This window comes from Falco cherrug, chromosome 8 (genome assembly GCF_023634085.1).
Source record: "Falco cherrug isolate bFalChe1 chromosome 8, bFalChe1.pri, whole genome shotgun sequence".
Taxonomy (NCBI): Eukaryota; Metazoa; Chordata; class Aves; order Falconiformes; family Falconidae; genus Falco; species Falco cherrug.
Genome location: NC_073704.1, coordinates 42,356,407 through 42,376,887, shown reverse-complemented (window position 1 = coordinate 42,376,887; position 20,481 = coordinate 42,356,407). Strand labels below are relative to the sequence as shown.

Here is a 20,481-nt window from a genome sequence, read left to right as displayed (position 1 = left end):
GACACTTTGGTCTTAAGCCAGCACAGTTACACACCCTCAGAGCCACCTCTTCACTCTAAAGCACTTGTGTAAGTGATAATTATGGGAATGTGGCACTTGGCATTAAACTCTGACTCCTTCACCCACGCTCTGCCCACTAACACCCATCTCACCAGGAGAATCCCCAAAGGACCAGGCAACCACCAGCTAAAAGCGGGAGGCGGGGGGGGGGGAAGTGCACTATTTCTTTGTTTTTATAATTTAAAGAATCAATTACATGTCTGATTATGGATTCACTTCAAATACTACTCCATTCCAAGATAAGGAAACAAGAACTGGGATTTGCATGTCTCTGACAGCTCGCTGTCTCTGTGAATTGATGCCGTGCGGGAGAGGCAGGATAAACAGCGCACAGCCAGTGACACAGTGGGAGCAGCAGCCAGCACGGCATGCGGTTCTGCGGCTCGTTAGGATAATTAACTCTACAGATTTTAACGCACACCTCAGCTTTAGCGAAATAGCTGCTGGCAGACTTCACAGCTGAGTGATGATATTTGAGATCATGAGAAATGCAGTGCCCAGCTCAAACACGGGGTCATGCCCCCTTTGCTAGCGACAGGGTCTGCTCCTGGGCACCCGCTTGTGCTTCCTGAGAGCCCAACCTCAGAATCCCAGCCCTTCCCTGCCTCCAGGCTTTGAAGGACAAACAATGACAGATTTTGGCCACTTTCTGGCCTGTGTAATTTTGAAAGGCTTTTCTTTGTCCGCCCTGCCTTACCTGGAAGCGTTTCGCACAGCTGTGCTGTGACTGCTGCCCCCCCCTCCCGCCAAGTTGGCTCTCCCTTTATCTGCCTGTTGCGGGGGTATGCAGGACTGGAATTCTGTCCACTTCATCATGTCTCTCACACAGGTTTGAAACCATTACATCCACTTGTGAAAGCTTTTTGCCTTTTTTTTTTTTTAAAAAAAAAACTTTTCATGAAGACCACAGAAGCTATTAGAGCTGAGCAAATAACCCATTGTGAGTAATTTATCCAATTTGTCCTGTTTCAGCTTCATTTAAAATTTTTCTAGAGGTTTTGTTACAGTCCGTGGTTTGAGCAATTAAATGAAAGAGGTCAGGAATGATCACGGGAATTCAGGACATACTCTTAGATCATTTTTGACTCAGTGTGCACAGTCATCAATTTTATCCTCTAGGCAATGATGAAAGTACGCATTTTAAGTGCAAATCATCATAACCGAATACTTGTGTTCAGTGTTAAAAAATGTGTATTTCAGCAGTATGTTCTAATATTGGCCTAAAATTACAAAAAAATAGTAACACCTGTAAACAGAAGGTCACAGGGCATTTACAGAAAAAAATCATAGGGTGAACTTACAAAGCAGATAAGATTTTGAATTATTGAATGTTGAAAAGAAGATATAAATGAGTTTTCTCAGCTCTGATACCTACACTGCAGCATTAAGGATAGGTCGATTTTGGTCTTCACTGCCCTGAACAGTGTGCCGCAACTGACACGTGTTCTCTGATACTGCAGCAAAATCTTAGGTATTAAGCACTATTAGCTACACAAACAAGTACACGGTAGACTCGAACAGCACAGTACTCTTGATTCCTCACCTGACAGGCAAGGTCCTGTCTCCTTTCCTCCTGTCCATCTCTCTCTGGGGAACTGGATACCAGCGAAAGTTCAGTTTCCAGTTGAACCCTCCATAAGTCATATCAGATCCAGCCATGTATTCAAATGTGTCATCGCTGATCACATCAATGATCGGGCAGACAACGGTCTTCCTGTAAGGATAAAATAGGCTATTTTTAAATAGAACACTTTTGTCATGTCAGTGTGCTGAATATTGCACTCAGTTTGAGGCTTCTCTACTAAAACCCCATTTACATTTCCCCTTCTCTGCTGCCCGCAGCTTTTTGGAGACTCTGACCCCTTGCTGTGCTCCCAAGAGCTAAAAGCCACCGACACCCACCCCTCCAACAACCGACCCCGCAAAGGCGGCAGCAGCACGACCTACGCTGCGTTGGGCAGGTTTGCTCCTTGCATCTGTGCAGTTTCCCTCTACACCTCCCAAGATGGGCAGCAGCAGGACAAACAGGGTTATTTTTGCTTGTGGCTGCTGGGCTTGAGCAGGGCGGGTTTTACCGTGTGCGTCTCATGGAGCACCTGCAGCGCGGTTCATAAATGGGACCATGCACCGTGTGCAGCTGGGGCTGCTCGTCCATCGAGCAGAGCGAGGGCCTTGGTGGGGCAGGGGAAAAAAAGGGAGGGGAGGGGGCAAAAGGAGGGGGGGAAAAGATGGGGGGGGGGGGTAGGGAAAGACGGGCAAGAGGGGGCCAAGACGGGGGGAGGGGGCAATAGAAGGGGAAGTGGTAAAAAAAGTAAAGGAAGAAAGAAGAGGAAAGAGGAAAGAAGAGAAAAAAGAAAATAGGAGAATATAGGAAAAAACAGGCCAAAAAAGGGGAAAAAAAAAGAAAAGAAAAGAGTGCAAATTTCAGAGATATTGGAGGTGTCACCGCTAAGACGTTGTGACTGGTGACAAGAAGGGGTGAAGACTGCCATTGGGTGGGGACACCCAGGACTCGTGAAAGTGAATGGCGTAAGTTGCCATCCTGGCATTATTGGTCTTCCGTCAGTAACAGAGTCCTGCTGTAGGAATCAAAAGCTTATCACATACCTATTTAGAAATTAAGATTTCTCCAGTCTCTACTGATTAGATCCTAGACACAAATACTGGCGAACACCTTCCCGCTAGGTTTCAAACCCCCTCGATCTCCTTTTCTGACCAATGACCTTGTTCCCATTCCAGCTCTCCATGCGCACGGTGCAGCGCTGCGCTCACCTGTCCTCCTTGATCCTGGCCAGCAGCGGCTCCAGCCAGCCCAGGGTGCACTCACAGTGCGCGTCCAGGAACGTTATCACCTGCCCTCGGGAGGCTGCTGCCCCGCGGAGCCGCGCGCGGATCAGTCCCGACCTCTGCTCCATCCGGATGATCTTGATGGAGACTTCCAGGTTTTTCACGTAGTTCTCCAACGAGGCCTTCAAAAACTCTGCCAAAGATAATCGGGGGAGGGAAAAAAAAAAAAAAAATAGAAGAGAAACCTTATTTTTAGCTGGGTTTGGCAACTGCCAAGGACTCCAAATATAACCGCAGAGTTGATGCATCACGCTCGGCCCTCCCAGGGGCATACCACACACGCTGCCCTGACACCGGGAACCACCCTGACACATCCTGGGTTTTTCTGAAGACTGAGGCGAGGTACCGAGGCACACGCTGGCACCCTGCGCCCCGCAGCCACGTGGCAAAGAGCGCACACAGCAGCTAGAGCGTCCCGTGAAAATGCCACAGAGATTTTACAAAAGTCACAATCGGTTTTGCTCGAGATAAGCCAGCAATCAAGAGTGAGTGCAAAATGATTACGCTGCTGCTAATTTGTCAACAGTGAAATACAAATACGACTACTTTTGATGAAGGTCAGCATTTGAGCTCTTCAGGAACCCAAAACTTTGCTTTTTGGATAAACAGTAGTTACTTGGGATAAAGTCTTCCTCCACATCCTGGCCCAGAGGAACACGAACCCTACTTGTCCTCTGAAGCAGGGAAATCCAGGACAGTAATTAGAGTTCAGTTAATGCTACATGGGGCAGAACTAAAGGATGGCTCAGCCTGCATCCTCTGTCTGCTGGACCGTTGCAGCTGCACGGTGCATTTGCCATTATACGCATTTGGCTACTTGAGGAAAATTTATCATTCCATTGAGTATGTTTGCGGAATGAAATGCGATTCCTTTCCCAGGTAATATCAGTCTCACAGGCAGACAGTTTTGTTGCTAAACCCTGGGGTGGGAGGAAGAAAAAAAGAAGGAAAACAAAAAAAAAAAAAAAGAAAAAGAGAGAAAAAAGAAATAAAAAAGGGAAAAAAGGTGGGCGGGAAGGGGGGGGGGAAGCGGGAAAGAGTGGTAAAAAGTGGGGGGAAAGAGGGGGAAAAAGGAAAGGAGGGGAAAGAGGGGGGGAAGGGAGCAGGGCAAGGGAGAGAGAGAAGAAAGGTGGGGGGAAAGCAGGGAGAAGGAGAAAGAAAAAAGCCAGACCCAAAATAAATGACCCACACAGATGAGCAATATGAGGAAACCGGCTCAGTTTGGATATTCAGGAAAATCTGAAACACAGAACAGAGAGGGGTTGAGGGACAGCAAGAGACAGACAGAGAGAGATGTGAAAAAGGTCTGTCTTTTACAGATGCCACGATAAAGCACAGTGTAAAGAGTGCTGCTGGTGTGTGGGTAGAGCACCCCAGCCATGAGTTACTGCCCAATAACCCACCCCCCCGGGTTATCAAGTTTTTGATTTAACCGGGTTATTATGACAAATAACAGCCTGGCCACCAGCACAGGCACAGCTCTCCTGCCGGCTCCTCACACGCCACGCTACACCACCACTGGGAACGCGATTCCTCTCTCCCAAAACCTACCTCTCTCGCTGGCGTCATCCACCAGGATGATTTCAGAAATCAGGCGGTGCGGCGAGCGGTTGATAACGCTGTACACGGTCCGAAGCAGGGTGCTCCAGGCTTCGTTGTGAAACACAATCACTACACTTGTGTTGGGGAGCTCATCGGGGTAGACCTTTGTCTTGCACCTGCCAAAAAATACAGAAATACAGAAAAAAAGGGAGGTTAATCTTTACAAAAATCCCTAAAGATCTCTACTGATGGGACAGCCTGGAAAAGGGGCTTCAAGCCCTGTTGAGCATATGTTCCAAAGTGGTCACCGATCTCTTCAAGCTCCCAAGCCAGAAGGCAGAGGGAACTTCAAATTCTGTTTTCTTGCTAAGAAAGCACAGCAGAGTATCCAAAGGAACGTGCACCGCTGCATTCACACCTCCCTCAGGCTCCCAGTCCCCTCGCTCCCACTTGGTGTGCCAAGAAATTGGCATCCAGCAGGCTCAGCATCATCGTGTCCTGACACAGCTGCACACAGGACACGGGGCAATTAATATGAGGTGTATCAAGTGGTTACAGTTAGGTCAAGGGACTCTCATTGTCACAAATTCTAAATTCTACAGTTTGAAGTACACAGCCCTCCAAGACCTTCCCATCTTTGGTGGCTTCTCAAAAAGAAGAAAAAAAAAATCACTATTTTCTAGACCACTCTATATAGCCACTCAATGAGAGAATGAGAGGTCAGTAATTTCACCTGTTTTGGAAAATGTGGAAATTAAGGCAAAGTGAGCAACAGATAGCAACTCTTGCTGATTTTGCAGAAGCAAATTGAAGCTATTTGCTTATTACAAGAGACAACCCAAAATTCTGCATGTTTGTTCCACATCTTGGACACAATTCAAAAATACAAACACACCTACATCAGCCTGCCCAGCACAGGTCAAGTCATCACTTAAACATACCTAATATTGGATTCTTAACCACTGCGACTGAAAATAATTTGCACTTTTTTTTTTTTTTTTTTTTTTCTATTTTGCTACCATATGGTTCTCTGGCCCTGAGATTCCTACTGTAACCTTGGTTCAGGAAAGCCCTTTCAGAAGGGACAGGGAGCATGTACATACTGTACAGCAGCAGCACACACACACTATGAATTAAACTGCACGTAAAGTGGGAAGAAATTAGGTATAGCTTTTTAGTTCATCTTCTCTGGAATACCACAAATTTGAAGCTTCCCCCCACAAAAAAAATCTAAATTAGTAAGTTACTCATTAGCATTTACATACCCTACACTCTGACTGTGACTCAGGCTCAGCATATCAGTTTTGTCTGTGTTATTTGAAAAATCAACCAGTCCCAATGAAGGAGTTGCTCAGGAGTAGCCTCCCCATCACAGAAACTGCTCTAATCAAGGGCCAAGAGAATGAATGAATGAGGTCCCTGAAGAAAAGTCAGCCTGTCCATATAGTTTCTTTCTTAAACATAACCGACCATAACAAAGCTCTTTTTAACCTTTTCTTCTGCCTCACCGACAGTTTAAAAAAAAAAAAAAAAAAAAAAAGATAAAACAACATCGTGAGCACAGCTTTCAAAGCAGAAGGTGAGAACAGAATACAGAAGAATACAACGTATCACTGATTGCTATGGTACAGATAAAAGGTTCACGTGTGTGTGTGTGTGTGTATACATATATATGTCATTGGTCAGTAGATCTTGACAACAGAAAGCTGTCATATATCCATATGTGTATATATATATATATATATATATATATATGTACGCACACACACAACAGTCTTAAATTCATGTTGATGATGACCACCAAAGTTTGCTGGTAGCCATCCCACCGTCACCATTTCCGCAATCTAATTAACGATACAACCATCCATCAACTATGATTTAGATTCAGAGTTCAGACAAATAAAAGTCCTTCATTAATTATCATCCATGATGACACCTGGTGCTTACCCAGAGGTGTCTAAAGGAGTGTGAGCCCAGCAGGACACTGTATCCAAAGAAGGACATTTTGAATTTATTTGTTTCCGAGGCACAGTAGAAGTTTTCCTCACACATGTAATTGCCCTTGGAAGGTGTCTCGTGTCAACCCTGGCAGCTCACAGTCAGGTCTCAAAGACTGAAAAGCAGAAAGGCTGCAGCACAAAGCTCAGTATGTTTATGTTGAGAGTCGTTTTCCAGAGCTTAACATCATTCTTAGCTGGAATAAATGCTGTTTGTTCCATATTTCACAACAGCCGTTTTAATTTCATTTAAAATAGATACAATCTTGGAAACTGGAAAAGAACTACTACATCAGATTACATTTAAAAGTATTCAGAAACATACATCAGTAGTGAAAGGAGACAAGAAGATGGTTCCTTGTCTGCAGCTGAATGCTAATTTTGTAGTGCAAACAGAACATTAAGGTACAGAATTTTTATCATCATGTAGTATTTGCCAGGATCTTCAGTATTTTAACTATCCTTTTTATTACTCTCCAAGGTACCTTATGGCACCCAGGGAAGCTAAGGGCTAGATGAGTGGAGGACACTCATGAAGAGGTCATGTATCCTATGCTTTGCAGCAGACAGACCAATCCAAATTGTCATAAATCAGGTCATAAAGATCCATGAATGGCATCCTGTGGTGCATCAAACAGCATAACCAGCCGGACAAAAGAGGGGACTGCCTCGCCGTACCCAGCAATGGGGCAGCCCCACCATGAGTGCTGTGCGTGGTGCTGGTGCCCACCCTTTGGGAAGGATGTGAAGGTCCTTGACGGCTCCCAGAGGAGGGCAACCACACTAGCGAAGGGCTGGGAACCATGTCCTCTGAGGGCAGCTGAGAACTTTGGGCTGATCTAGTTTGCAGAGAACAGAGGCTGAGGGGTGACCTCACTGCTCTCTCCAGCTTCCTGAGGGTGGGATGTGAAGAGGGAGATGCTGAGCTCTTCTCCCTGGGATCCAGGGATAGGATGCATGGGAATGGCTCAAAGCTGCTCCAGCAGAGGTTTAAACTGGACTTTGGAAGCATTTCTTTAGCGAGAGGGTGGCCAAACACTGGGACCAGCTTCCTAGAGAGGTGGCCGATACCCCAAGCCTGTCAGGGTTTAAGAGGCATCTGAATGATGCCCTGAACAACGTGCTGGAGCTTGGTCAGGCAGTTGACTAGGTGGTCACTGTAGGTCGCTTCCAACCAAAACAGCATATTCTATTCTATTAAGGACCAGGTTTTTAAAATGCTCTGGAGCTGGCAAACTCTGCACAGACAAGAAGTCACTAGAGCTTGTTAATTGATGAATCTGTGTGTAACACCCGATTCCTGCACTGGTCATTGGGATGACCTGAGTCTGGAACCATCACTCCCACGGTGAAAACACTTACTCCTTGAATTAAACAAAAACATCCTTAGGTCATTGACACAACTCTTACACACCTAACACCAGAGAGCTGCCACTTCACTTCCCACTGATGAGGCACAGCACTCCACTTACACACTTACAGCTGCGTTGCTGTCCCAGATCCTCTTCACAGCACTTCCCAGCAAACGGCAATGGCACTGCTCTGCCAGTGACCTGCCATGGCCAGCCCTGTAGCTATAGATGACATAAGGAGGCAGGCAGGGGACAGAGAGACTGAAATACCAGGTGGCATGAGGCTGGGACGGCTCTGGGTGGGAAGGTTATACTCTCACCAACATGCCTCTGCTCTCTGCTGGAAGTGAGACATTGATTAGTTTTCACTAAGCTCACTCAAAACAATTTTCCTAAGTATTTGATTCACTTTAAAAGTTAAACAACAAAGATCGGTGATAATACAACCATACAGTGGGTGTATAATCACTGTTCTTCCTCTTAAAGTAATTCCCACTGCCATTTACAAGATGTGCAAGGGAAAACAATCACAATCCATACGGGTGTGACTGATTTGCACCCCCTTACCACCTCGTTCCTGCCTGTGTGTGGCCACACTCCGGACACGATGCTCATCACACCTCTTCGTGGGCTGATTCACCTCACGAAGATGTCCCCAAGCCCACCTCCTGGCCAGGCTGGGTTTTTTTGGATGGTCAGTAGATGAATGTGGCGCAGCGATGCCAGGGAGATGCTGGAGATGGGGCAAGACCAGCAGCAGAAGGGGACGGCAGGGAGAGACCTGGTGCACCAACACCTCCCTGTTCTGGCCACAACGAGCTGCCGTGTCCAACGGCCCTGCTTTCCCTCAACGACTGCAGCGACACATGGCACAGCTTTAGGTCAGCTCTCACATCCCCACCATGTCCACGAGAGCCCTCCCAGGGACTGTCTCTGGGCTGGGTACCTTGGTGGAGTGCATCCCGTGAGAGGGACAGTCTGGAGGGATGTGGAATCTGCAGTGTCCCATGTCCCTCCCCAGGGAAGGCTCAGCCTCCGCCAGTGTCCACTCTGCCCCTGGAGCACACCTCTAGGGGGGGTTCAGCCCCAGATACCCACCTAACGCTCTGCTCCCTTTAGAGCGCACAAAAGAGAAAAGCCTTTTGCGTCCCTTTTACTGCAATGACGACAGTGACTCATGCTGCTTGTTTTCCAATTCGAAAATCCACCATGCGCTGAAGAAATGATAAGTAAGTAATCTGCTACTCACGCAATCAAACACGAGGGCTCCCTCTCCGCCACCCCTGCATTATTTACAATGTGTCCTGATTGTTCACACACACTGACACTGGAAATACTTTCCCAGAAACACTGGGTCTTCTCATGCAGTCATCAGATGCTACTTTATGAATACACATTAAGTAAATACAGCTGCTTAAATATGAGAAAAACACATTTTCTGAGATCAGTAACATGGAAACAGAGTGAGATTCTACCTATTTACTATCCTTCCCATTGGCTGCATGAAAATTATGTGAGCGTGGAGGGTTACCCCGTGATTTTATGCCTTCCAGAACCGTGCTGAAGCTCTCAGGGAAGCAACTCAAGGCGAAAGATCATGCATGAAAGCAAAGTATTTGGAGGGAAAAAATGAGACTATTGCTATTATATACAATTTATTATGTAGTATATTTTTATATGATGCATTTGGGAACATATAGAACTGTGTTAAATACTTTTTGTTTATAAGACTTGAGGGATTTTCATGATTATTTAGTCATTACCTTTTATTGCTTTGCTATAGTGAAAATACCCATAAAGAAAAGGCTGGTAACACACATCACCGGTATGATGCCTCCAGGTGACCAAATTTACTGCACCCTCCAGTTATGTCAGGGCACTGGAAACCAGTCTGTTGCAGGACTGGTACTTTTGGTGCAGAGCAGTCACTGACGTGCATGCAAAGTTAGGGTAAAGGGAACACAAAACAGCCTGGGGAATTGAGCAAAACGGAGGAGCTGTTGGTCAGGATACTGAGAGGGGATCCCAAATTCCAGGCACAGACAGACTGAGAAACCAGTAACAGTGCACGCTGCAGTCTTCTGTGATGGAGGTGATGGAAGTGAAGGACAAGAGGTGGGAAGGGAAAGGGTGAATGCACCATCTCCCAGTGCCAAATTAATACTCTTGACTTGCTGCATGCTGCACCTCTGTCTCTGCTTTTAGTGCATATTTATGTTCTGATTAATATTGTTTGTGCAACAGTGGCAGCGTATTTATTCACCTATCTAATATATATAGGTTATATATATTTATATAAGCAGGTATGTACAGTTTTATCTACACGTACACAAAAACCTACATATATGAACATATGAAACCTTAATTTATCTCTGTGGGTTCACAAGGTCTGTCTCCTCACAGAAGGGTATTTACTGTTTATGATGAACAGTATTCTTGAATACACCAGTTCCACACTAGACTGCACTGGAATCATGATTTCCAGCATTGTAAAGCATCTATGATTGCACAACACCATTAATATGTGCAGTAAGCAGATAACATCTGAAAGTAACATAAGCAACCTCCTCACTACTTCTTTGCCTTGCTGACATGTAATTTCTCTTTTTGCACTTGTTTTGCGTCTTAGTTCCTGTCTCTTTCCCCACTGAATTCTTGCATTTTAAAATCAGTCCAGTTTAAATACCTGCTATGCTGTATCACAACCTGCTGCTGTATCTCTCTCCAGCTAATATGATAGTCCTGAATGCTATCTCCTACCTCATTCATTCTCAGCTTTGAGCTGAATGCCACACCGGGAGGTGATTTGGGAAAGCTGCTGGACACCACAGAAGTTTTTCCATCAGCCCCAAAGGCAGTGCTGCTGAGGAGCGGGGCAGGCACCTACTTCTTCCTATTTGCAGCTCACCGCAGCAATGATCTCAGTGCATCCCATTTCCGGGGCACCGATGACGAACACCAGCTAATGCAACCACAAACCACCCCTTGTCCAGCAGGACAAGCAGCTATCCCTCTTACCCGCACCCTGCCTCCACCACCATCGGTAGACAAGGTACAAGGGCATAGCTGAAAAACTGACAGCAGCGTCAAGACACGAGAAACTCACCCCTAATTTCATAGTAATGCACATAAAGACCCATACCAAAGAGTGATGAATGTATCACCATGCAGAAAGAGCCTCTGCAAAACTGCCTCTTAAAAATGATCGCACTGCATTTAAGCAAACCGCCAAAACATCAGAAGTCACAGAGTGAATTAAATCAATAAATTCATCTTTTCATAGGTGCGGTTACCGTCCAGTGAACTTTATGCCTTGCAGTTGTTTTACCATCTTAATTTAGCGTCACGTCCACACACGTTATTTTTGAAGCATGACCAAGAATAATTTCACATAAAATGGAAGACGTCACCTTAAAACAGCTTATCATGCTTACAAAAACAACTCCGTGTATTTAAATGTGTTCTTATGTGGAATAACATCTTACATGCCGATTCTTAGGAAAACGTTTATCAGTTCACAAATGAGCTGAGGGAAACTCAAGTACCTATAGGACAACTTCAGTGCTGATGTGTTTAACACAGGGTGCTCGGTGGCCAGGGGCTGAGGCTGAGGAGGGCAGCAGCGAAGGCAGGCAGGTGCAGGAGCGCCTGTGCCAACAGAGGGAATCGAAGGCACCCTCAAGTGGAACGGGGAAGTGGTGGATGTTGGACAACCTTAACCATGCCTTGACGCCTCTGAATTCAGGGATTTCATTTTGAAAGCTGTCCCAGTAACAAAGCACTCCAGCTCAGCTATACAATACTGTCAAACGCCTTCCAAAAGTTCGTGATTGTATATTGATTAGTGCAATAGAAGTGTTCTCTGAAAAGCAAGCGGAGGGATGACCTGACAGGACTGACAGTTCTGACAGACAGAGACTGGACAAGGGTAGACCCCGCCACACCATCGGTAATTGCCTGTCACCATCCTTCAGCCGCCTTCTCCCCCCAGCCCCTTCCCAATGAAAACAGATGGCAAGATGCACCCTGAAAAAGATTATGATACTGCTTACCATGGTAAGGCTACTACTAGTTATTTTGGTGTTTAAATCTCGCAGCTGGCAGCTGGTGTGGCTTGGCTGCTTTGTCAAGGTACATTTTCTGTAGGATACACTACAGAAATCAAGCAAATGCTTTATCAGGGGGTTGGACTGCGTTATCTCCAGAGGTCCCTTCCAAACCACACCATTCTGTGATCCTCTGATATTGCTCCCATCACAATGAAGCATTTAAAAAACCTAGATTGCCCATTCAAGAGAAGCACCTTTCCCTCCCTACAGGCTCCGCAGCATTCCGCAGCAGCGCTGGTTTTGCTGTATGAAGAACCAGAGGTCAAGGCTCTAAGGAGAAGCCGTGCCCGGGACCTTGCAGTGCCCTGCCCCTGTGTCACCACATGCCCTCCTTGCCTCAGGAAGCACTTCAGCAGCCTGATAGCTCCTGATCCACAGTACGCCCTCAAGAAATGCTCAGTAACATCCTGAGATGTCCCCATCAGCACTGATCACCAATGCTGGCATCTTGGCCATCTACCCCTGTGTTCACTCACAGCATTTCTCCAACATCACCCCGTAGCTTTGTGGCGCACAACCTGAAATTGAGGCATACCTCTTGTTATGAAATGCAGAAAGCCTGAAATCTTGCCATTTCTCATCATCCCCCATGCCAGCACCCCCCGAGAGCACGTCAGCATGCACCATCTCCATGCTCAGGTGCTACTCGCCGCTGCGAAGATGAATGCACCACTGCATAGTGAAGCTGGCAGCCAGTTATATTTATCTCCCTCTAGACCTGGAACACGCCACCGCTGCGTTGATACCTCACAAGATGCCAAATCTTATCAGTGTGTATTGATTACGTGCCAGGGTGCTAATAGCACATAAGGAATGCTTTTTGTGCTCCGCTGTACCTGGCTTTCAGGAGCGCACTCATGGATTGTGATTCCTGTGGGACAGTGTTGGTATCCACAGAAATACTCCAAGTATTTCCACCTTCCTCTAATCTTGAACAGGATTTTAAAAAACATAAGGAAAGGTGCACTTAAATTAAAAGAATATATAAAATAAAATTCTGGCAAAACAACAGCTTCTTTGATGTCCGGCAGTACCAGCAGACCGTTTCTGGTCTCCCTCCACAAAGAACGGCAACCAAAACCCCCAGCTCTCCTTGCTAAAGTGGTTTTGAAGCAGCAAGTACGTGATGGGAAGCCAAATGCAGCACTGGCATGACTCCAGCCGCCAGAGCTGCTAAAACACCCTACAGCCCTCTCCAGAGCCAGGCCTCTGGCCAGCACCTTTACGGAAAACTTCAGGCAGCGAATGCTCCCCTACCACAAACCTTCCTGTCAAAACTGTTAATTGCGCCATGCGCAGATCACCAATGCTCCTTTTTGGTGTTTGGTTTTGCTTTCTGAAAATCACAAGTTGGACTGTAAGTTAACTACCCCAGTAAGCAATAATTTATTTCTAGGGTGATAACTCTCCTACTATGAGAATCCTATCGCCTTAAATAGTCTCCGATCCACTTTAAACAAAACCTGCCAGCTACTCAAGGAAAGAGAAAGTGTGAAAATGAAATATATGGTTATCTCCAGAGGTCCCTTCCAACCCGCACCATTCTGTGATCCTCTGATATTGCTCCCATCACAATGAAGCATTTAAAAAACCTAGACTGCCCATTCAAGAGAAGCACCTTTCCCTCCCTACAGGCTCTGCAGCATCCCAGAAGACAACACTGTCCAAGGGTTCAAATTCCCTGCCAAAATGGCATTCATTTAAGCTTTATCTGTTGTGTCTCCTCTTGCCCACAGATACAGGTGGCGCACGAGGCCGTGCGAGCTCCACCAAGCGCCAGCACTCCCGACCCAGAGGGTAACACGCCACCCTGTAACCCATCCTGCTGCAGCGTTTCAACACGCACAGCTGTAACCCTGCTTCAATGAACTTACTTCAAGTGAACCAGTTTGTATTTTAGACTGGAATTTATGCAATTGAAAGGTAAATAGAAAACAATTGAATAGGAACTTATTTCACTTAGAGGAAAGTAGAACTGTCCTGGAACTGTCGCTACGTTGTCTTACCAAATTTTATCGTACCGATGCACTCCAAAGCTAACCAACTTTTATATCCAGCAGATGATGAATGTGAAAATATCTTACAAGGATTTTTCTCTGTTGTTTCATTAGAGTATCAATAGGTTTGCCACTTCTGGGAGCAAAGACCCTTCATTCACACCTTCAGCTACCACTGTTCATAAAGCTTTGGGTATAGCCTTGGATATCACCTCTTCCTTGGGGTTTTTCAGCTCCAAGCTCCATTTTAATATTTTTGAAGTTACTTTTACATCTGACGAAGAACACAGTAATACAGCACAGTATTGCCAATCATTGGAAGAGGCTTCCCAGGGAGGTGGTGGAGTCCCCATCCCTGGAGGGATTTAAAAGAAGCACAGATGAGGTGCTGAGGGACACGAGTTAGGGGTGGCTTTGGCAGCGCTGGGCTAACGGTTGGCCTTGATCTTAAGGGTCCTTTCTAACCTTAATCAAAGAATCAAAGAACAGTTTGGGTTGGAAGGGACCTTAAAGCCCACCCAGTTCCCAGCCCTGCCCCAGGCAGGGACCCCCCCCAGCCCAGGCTGCTCCCAGCCCCATCCAGCCTGGCCTGGAGCACTGCCAGGGATGGGGCACCCACAGCTGCTCTGGGCAGCCTGGCCCACCGCCTCGCCGCCCTCACGGGGAGAGGTTCTTCCTGATATCTGACCTGCATCTGCCCTCTTTCCACTTAAAACAATGCAGTGTAGAGGTGACCATTTCTTTTTCAGAGGACTATACTAGAGGCCACTTTGGACTTTCTCTACCCTTTCCAACAAAAATCAAAGACCTATAATGGAAATTACAGATCAGATCAGGCTTTCTTGGATGGTTTTTGATCATTTCCAGTGCCATTTTTTGTTATATGATTGCTGAATCTTCTTTGAAGCTCATCAAGCCCACCTCAAACTTCCCCTTCATATTTTTCAAAATATTTTAGTAAGTATTAACTTTGAATCCTCAAATCTCTTATTCATATCTGCAATAAATGATGTAAGAAACAAAAAAATAATTTTCACACGCTTTTGCTTTCACACAGCTCTGGAGCCCCCAGCTAAGGGATGAAATTCTGCACCACATGAAGTAAAGATGAGGGTGGTGGCATGCTTTCATGCTGCAAGCTTAGCTCTTCATTCAGCATTTGCCTGTAGTCAGAAGGTACATCTCCATGCTGTGCTCGGCAAAGCAGGTAAATGATGTGCTGGATTCAGAGGTTCCTCCCAAAACTGAACTGCTGGCAAGAAACCAACTGCAATAAATCAGCCAAAGGCTTGGTGACCCTATAGTCCTCTGTGAGCACCCAGCCAAATCCCTGCTCCTGTGCTGTCCTCCCCCCATGCTGTCCTCCCCACACATCCACGCACCGCCAGAAAGCTCATTTCATAAATCCACAAGGATTAGTACTGCACTATACAGCTGTCAGTCAGTACACTTCTGGAAGTCTCCAAATACCATTTTCAAAATTCAGAGTGCCTTTTCCAGTCTGTACACACCACCACATAAATTTCTGAGAAATTATTTTTCTTTTTATTTTGTTCTTACTTAAAATAATAATGCACAGATTTTTAAAGGAGTTTATGGGATAAGGTAGGAAGTAGCCGATTTCTCTGAATGAATGCACATAACCAAGCTGGAGGACAGCTTCCATCAGGGAGGAGATAAAACAGGAGCATGAATTACCCACACAGGCTTATTTCCTGGCATTCTTACAACTATTTCTGGCTACTCCTTTACAACAAAGTGAATTTTCTCTGCATGCCACAAGAGGTTTCAAAACACAAGACCATCCTCTTAGTAGAGAGACACATGCCCCAAAAGAGAAGTTGCCCAGTGTTACATCCACCACAGCCAGATACATCAGCACAGATGCCTACCTGGGTGGTGGCCAGCGCTACTGCAGGGCCAGGACTGCCTCAGGCTGGTGCTTTTAACTGGTCCTTATTTCTGCCTGGAGTTAAGAGGAGATGCCTTGCAATGCCAAAGCCATCCGCATACCTGTTGACAGAAGCTGAACCACGGATCTTTATTGCTTTGACTGTTTAGTGCTCAGAAATGAACTTATACTGATGATCTGCTTGTAGAAGCATCATCTAACAAGCTGCATGGCTGAGAAGGCATTTGCTTGTCTCAATGCCTATCCTCTTAAAAAAAAAAAAAGTGTAGCCCCGGCCCCTCGCCCGTAAGGTCTCTGTGTGCCCTGACAAGGTCCCCTCTCCGCCTCCTCCTGCCCCGGCTGGGCAGCCCCCGCTCCCGCAGTCGCCCCGCACACACCACCTGCTCTAGCCCCGCCGCACCTTCGTTTAATCATTAAGGATCTTCTTTTAGTAAAGAAGCTATGATTAGTTTTTCGTGCTGCCGAATACAATTTTGCAGGCTCTTCTCACTCGTCAGTCGTATCCAGAGGCTCATTCCCACATTCCCCTTCCAGGCACGTATAGAAGCTGAACTTTGTTCCTCGCAACAACTGGTTGGGCCAAGAGCAGCACTCACGGTAACCATCCGTTTCTGAGTCTTGACTTGCCAGGCAAAGGGACAGCTTTACACGAAGGAAGCAATTTCATGCTTGAAGAGCCTTGCGCTATTAAGTCAGAAAATTGAGTTACAGCTGCTTCGCAGGGTGGACCCTGCAGCCAGCGAGGGTCAGGATCAGCCCTGAGGTACATGGGGGGACTGTCCTGGGACGAGCTGCTGACAGAAAAGCAGAACTGAAATGAGATCGACCTACCTGAAATCCTTCTGTTTAAATACTACATATTTTCCTAAATCGCATACCACACAAGGACTAAACACCTACCAGTTCAACCTAGCACTGTTACATTATTTAGGGTATTTATGGGAAAACTAGGAACATGCTTATCCTTGCAATGTGGATAACCTTGACATACTTTAAAAATATGAAATAGCCACACATTTTAAAAACTAAACAGGCCATGCAAATCAAAATCTTCAATTAAGTACCCTCCATCCCCATTCTCAAAGGTCTGGGGGTAAAGCCGCATGTCAGCTGTCCTGATTATCTGGGAGAAGCTACGATGGGAAGGAGGTGAGGTCCCATCAGCACTGGCTTCCAAGGCAGCCTGCAAATTCTTTACTAGAAAAAAAATAAAAATTAAACAATACCTGCCAAATAACACTGAAGTTATCCATTCTCTTATACAAACAGCTTAACCATTTACTACTATTCCAAGTCACTTGAAGCCATAAATAAAGAAAGTAAAAATACCTTGGTTAGATCAATTTTTCTACAAATAAAATCATTCTTTATGCTTAGAGTAGAGCGATATTTTGGGGGCCTCTCTAGCAAAGCCATTATCCCAGGCTGACTGCAGTGCTGCCAGGAACTGAAACCAGTTTTCAACTATTTTAACACAAAGTAAGCAGCTGAATTCTTCTGGTTTACAATCAAATCTCCTCATGTTAACTGCCTTCCTCTAAAGCAGACTACGGACCACATGGAGCAGCGTGTCAACAAGAAGCAGGTTTATCTTTCTGGAAATCAAACTCTTTGCAAGTTCTTTGAACAAAGGACACCCTCAAAGATCCATGTGTACCGTTGTCTACAAAAAAATGCCGCTTAGTGTAAGGAACTAACTAAGTCCACAGCCAAAACCGCTTCTGCAGCCTCCAGATGTAACCCCTTCTCCCTAGACACATTTCTGCTCCTTTGGTACATACACCTCCAGATGCAGAGAAATTTAATCTGTTTTCAGATTAACAAGAATAAGCCAATTCCATTCAAATGACTCGTACAGATTGACCTCTACTGAGCATTCGCATTTTCTTCTCTTCTTACACATGGGTGCTTCGCTGATGGTGTCTGAATCAAAAATCTTCCTTTTGTACCTGTGTCTGTTCTGTCACATACAGCTGTCCTCACGTGACACGCATATATATATATAGATAATATTCTTACCTGTGCAGGCCTCATTCCTAGTTAAAACAAAAACTGTCAATCTGATAAAGTCATTTGAAGAGCAGCATAAAGCAAAGCAAACTGCTGGTCTGTCTTGCAGGCAGCTCCTGGGAGCGATCTAAAGCCCACCTGTAAAGACACACTCCAACAGCTCCTGAGAGCTGGGCAGAGAGCAGGGGTTCCTTGCATCGCTTGCCCTCTGTCAGAGCTATGGCACCGGTGCATTTCTAATTTTAGGAGCAACCCTGTGGGTAAGAATCTCATGGCGGTTGCTGTTGCTTTGGCACTATGTGGAAATTGAGAGTGCAAACAATTAGTTAGTAAAATGGCAAGCTAGTAAAGAAAGGGCTACAAGCATTTCTTGAGTTACTGCTGCACCCTATTAGGCTTAAATTGTGTATAACCACAGTACAGGTAATGAATGAAAAACCTGGTACGTTATTGTCGTTTGTTACACACCAGCTACCAAATGGTTAGAAAAGATACTCTACATGGAATCTCCCCAAGCATACCAAGATGCTCCACGGTGAGGACGTTTTGCAAATGCCAACTTAGGTTTATCTGGAAATGTGACCAAAAAAAAAAGATGTCCTCTCATTTCCTGAGCTTAGCCCAGCTGATTTGAGCTGAGGCGTGCTCTGCAGACAGGTCCTGCCCCTGCTCCAGCTGGCTGTGCCATGAGGGACATCACATTGCCACAGCCACCAAGGGGTAATGGCCACAGATTTCAACTGATCCTTTTGTTACGTGAAAGTACAGATGAAGGACTCACAAAACCAGATTAGAAGCCAGATGTTCACTTGTGAACATATTTTTCTCATTGCTGGAGAATTACTTTTATAATCTTAACACTCTTTAGCTAATTTATACATCGGGAATTGTCTTTAACCTTATACAGATTACTTGTATGTACTTTCTCTCCCTACTGGCAGCCAACCTGGGTGATTTTTTCCCCCTCAGACAAGGTGAAATAATTTCTAAACTGTCATTTCAAAGTAATTTCTAGCCCAAACTCATTGCCGAATTCTCCCCAAGCTTACTTGCTCATGAGTGGTTTATAGATTCTCTGTGTGTAATGGTATATACACAGTAAAATCTTAAAAAATAAATAAGCTTTTAATTATACAAAGCTGTAAGCAGATAAGAGTTCCTTTGTTGCTGGGTTTATGTACTTTATCCACCACGACTTAGAGCCGGGAAAAACCCTAACACAACACTTTCTGGTGCAAGACAAATGGATTAGATGCAAGCATTACAAAATAAAACAATTTACCCTCCCTTATCAGGGCCAAATTGCAAGAACAAATAGCGGTATCACAGACAAATCTAATCAAAGCTTCCTGCCCCGTAACACGGAGTTCGAGGCACTAAGGGATTTTCACAGATGTTCCACAAAGGAAATTTCCACAAGCAGCGATCGCCATTTCTATACTACTTCCTCCAGAGCCTTTCCCTCCACCCTGGGACCACCCATCAAGGTTTTTGCTTCTAAGAAGCCAACCCAGAACTATGGCACCAAGTTTAAGCCGCAATTACAGTTTCAAAAATGGTAATGTGTGATTGTGTTTCTGATCAGAAATGTATGCGCATAAGCACAGACACACACACAAACACAATGGAAAACAGCTAACTTCAACCTAAACTTCAATAAGAAAATCCAATTAAAATGGTATGGGCATTTGTAGAACAGCACTCATCCAGAAAAGATTGACGATGGATTTCTTCCCTTGCTGGAGAAAATACTTTGAAATAAAACTAAACATTTCTATGATGAATTAAATTGGGTTTAAGGTTTAATCAATAGCTACTTCAAATTAGACCTGACACTGATTAAAAATCTTCAAGTTGGCCATTACCAACAGAACTTGGGCAATCGAGGGACATTCTTTGGTGGGCAGCACTAGATGTAACGGGGAGCAAGTTAACTGCCAGCATGAACGTCGTGTTCATGTGCTGGACTGACATCTCAGCGCAGGAGCAGAGATGCGCAGGACTCCGCCATACTGTCCCGTTACAGCACACAGGAGGTGGCTTTTGCGCTGTCCTGGTGAGAGAACTCATTCCTGCAGAAGTGTGAGCCAACTCATCGACTTTGTGGAGGTCAGGACTGCGCATCAGGCCAATTCACAAACATCCCCGTTTGGGAGAAGGGCAAGACAAGAGGCAGCCGCCTTATCACAAAACTGTAAAGGGAATTTCTCATTAGCCACCAACCAATCCAGCCTTCCTTTTCTTCCTACAATTCATAAAGTGAAACTTTTTTTTAGAAATCTAACATTTTTCCTTTGAAAAAAATATCTCCCTCATCTTACAAACACAAGTACTGTGGTTGCAGTGTAAATCCAGAATTAGCTCACAGTCATCGAACATTTAATCAGAGAGTCATAACAGGTTTCAAGAGCTCTTTCATCTGCTAATGTGAAAAAAATTATGATTCCCTCAGATTTTTTTTTTTTTTTACTCTTAAATATGTGTTTCTTATTCAGACTCTTACGACATACACACACACCCCCCTCTGCTTTGATCGTTTGGAGGCACAACAGCAGCAATGATCACAAACAGTGACAGCCCAGGTACTATCTGCTGCTCTATATAAATATATACATACACATATAAATACATACACACACACACTCCCCAGTGAAA

The 20,481-nt window shown here is 45.3% G+C and overlaps 1 protein-coding gene across 6 annotated transcripts in view; it reads right to left on the bottom strand.

Annotated features, from left to right (window-relative positions):
- GALNT13 (polypeptide N-acetylgalactosaminyltransferase 13) overlaps positions 1-20,481 on the bottom strand; it is a 158,461-nt gene that overhangs the window by 70,358 nt on the left and 67,622 nt on the right. For all 6 annotated transcript variants that reach the window (XR_008733679.1, XR_008733676.1, XR_003560646.2 and 3 more), the window contains exons 5-7: positions 4,459-4,625; positions 2,833-3,040; positions 1,604-1,774 (exon numbers count right to left, since the gene is read on the bottom strand). Coding sequence is in view for 2 of the 6 variants with exons in the window: in XM_055719318.1 (XP_055575293.1) it covers positions 1,604-1,774; positions 2,833-3,040; positions 4,459-4,625 (546 nt within the window). In the remaining 4 variants the exon portion in view is untranslated. The remainder of the gene's footprint in view (positions 1-1,603; positions 1,775-2,832; positions 3,041-4,458; positions 4,626-20,481) is intronic.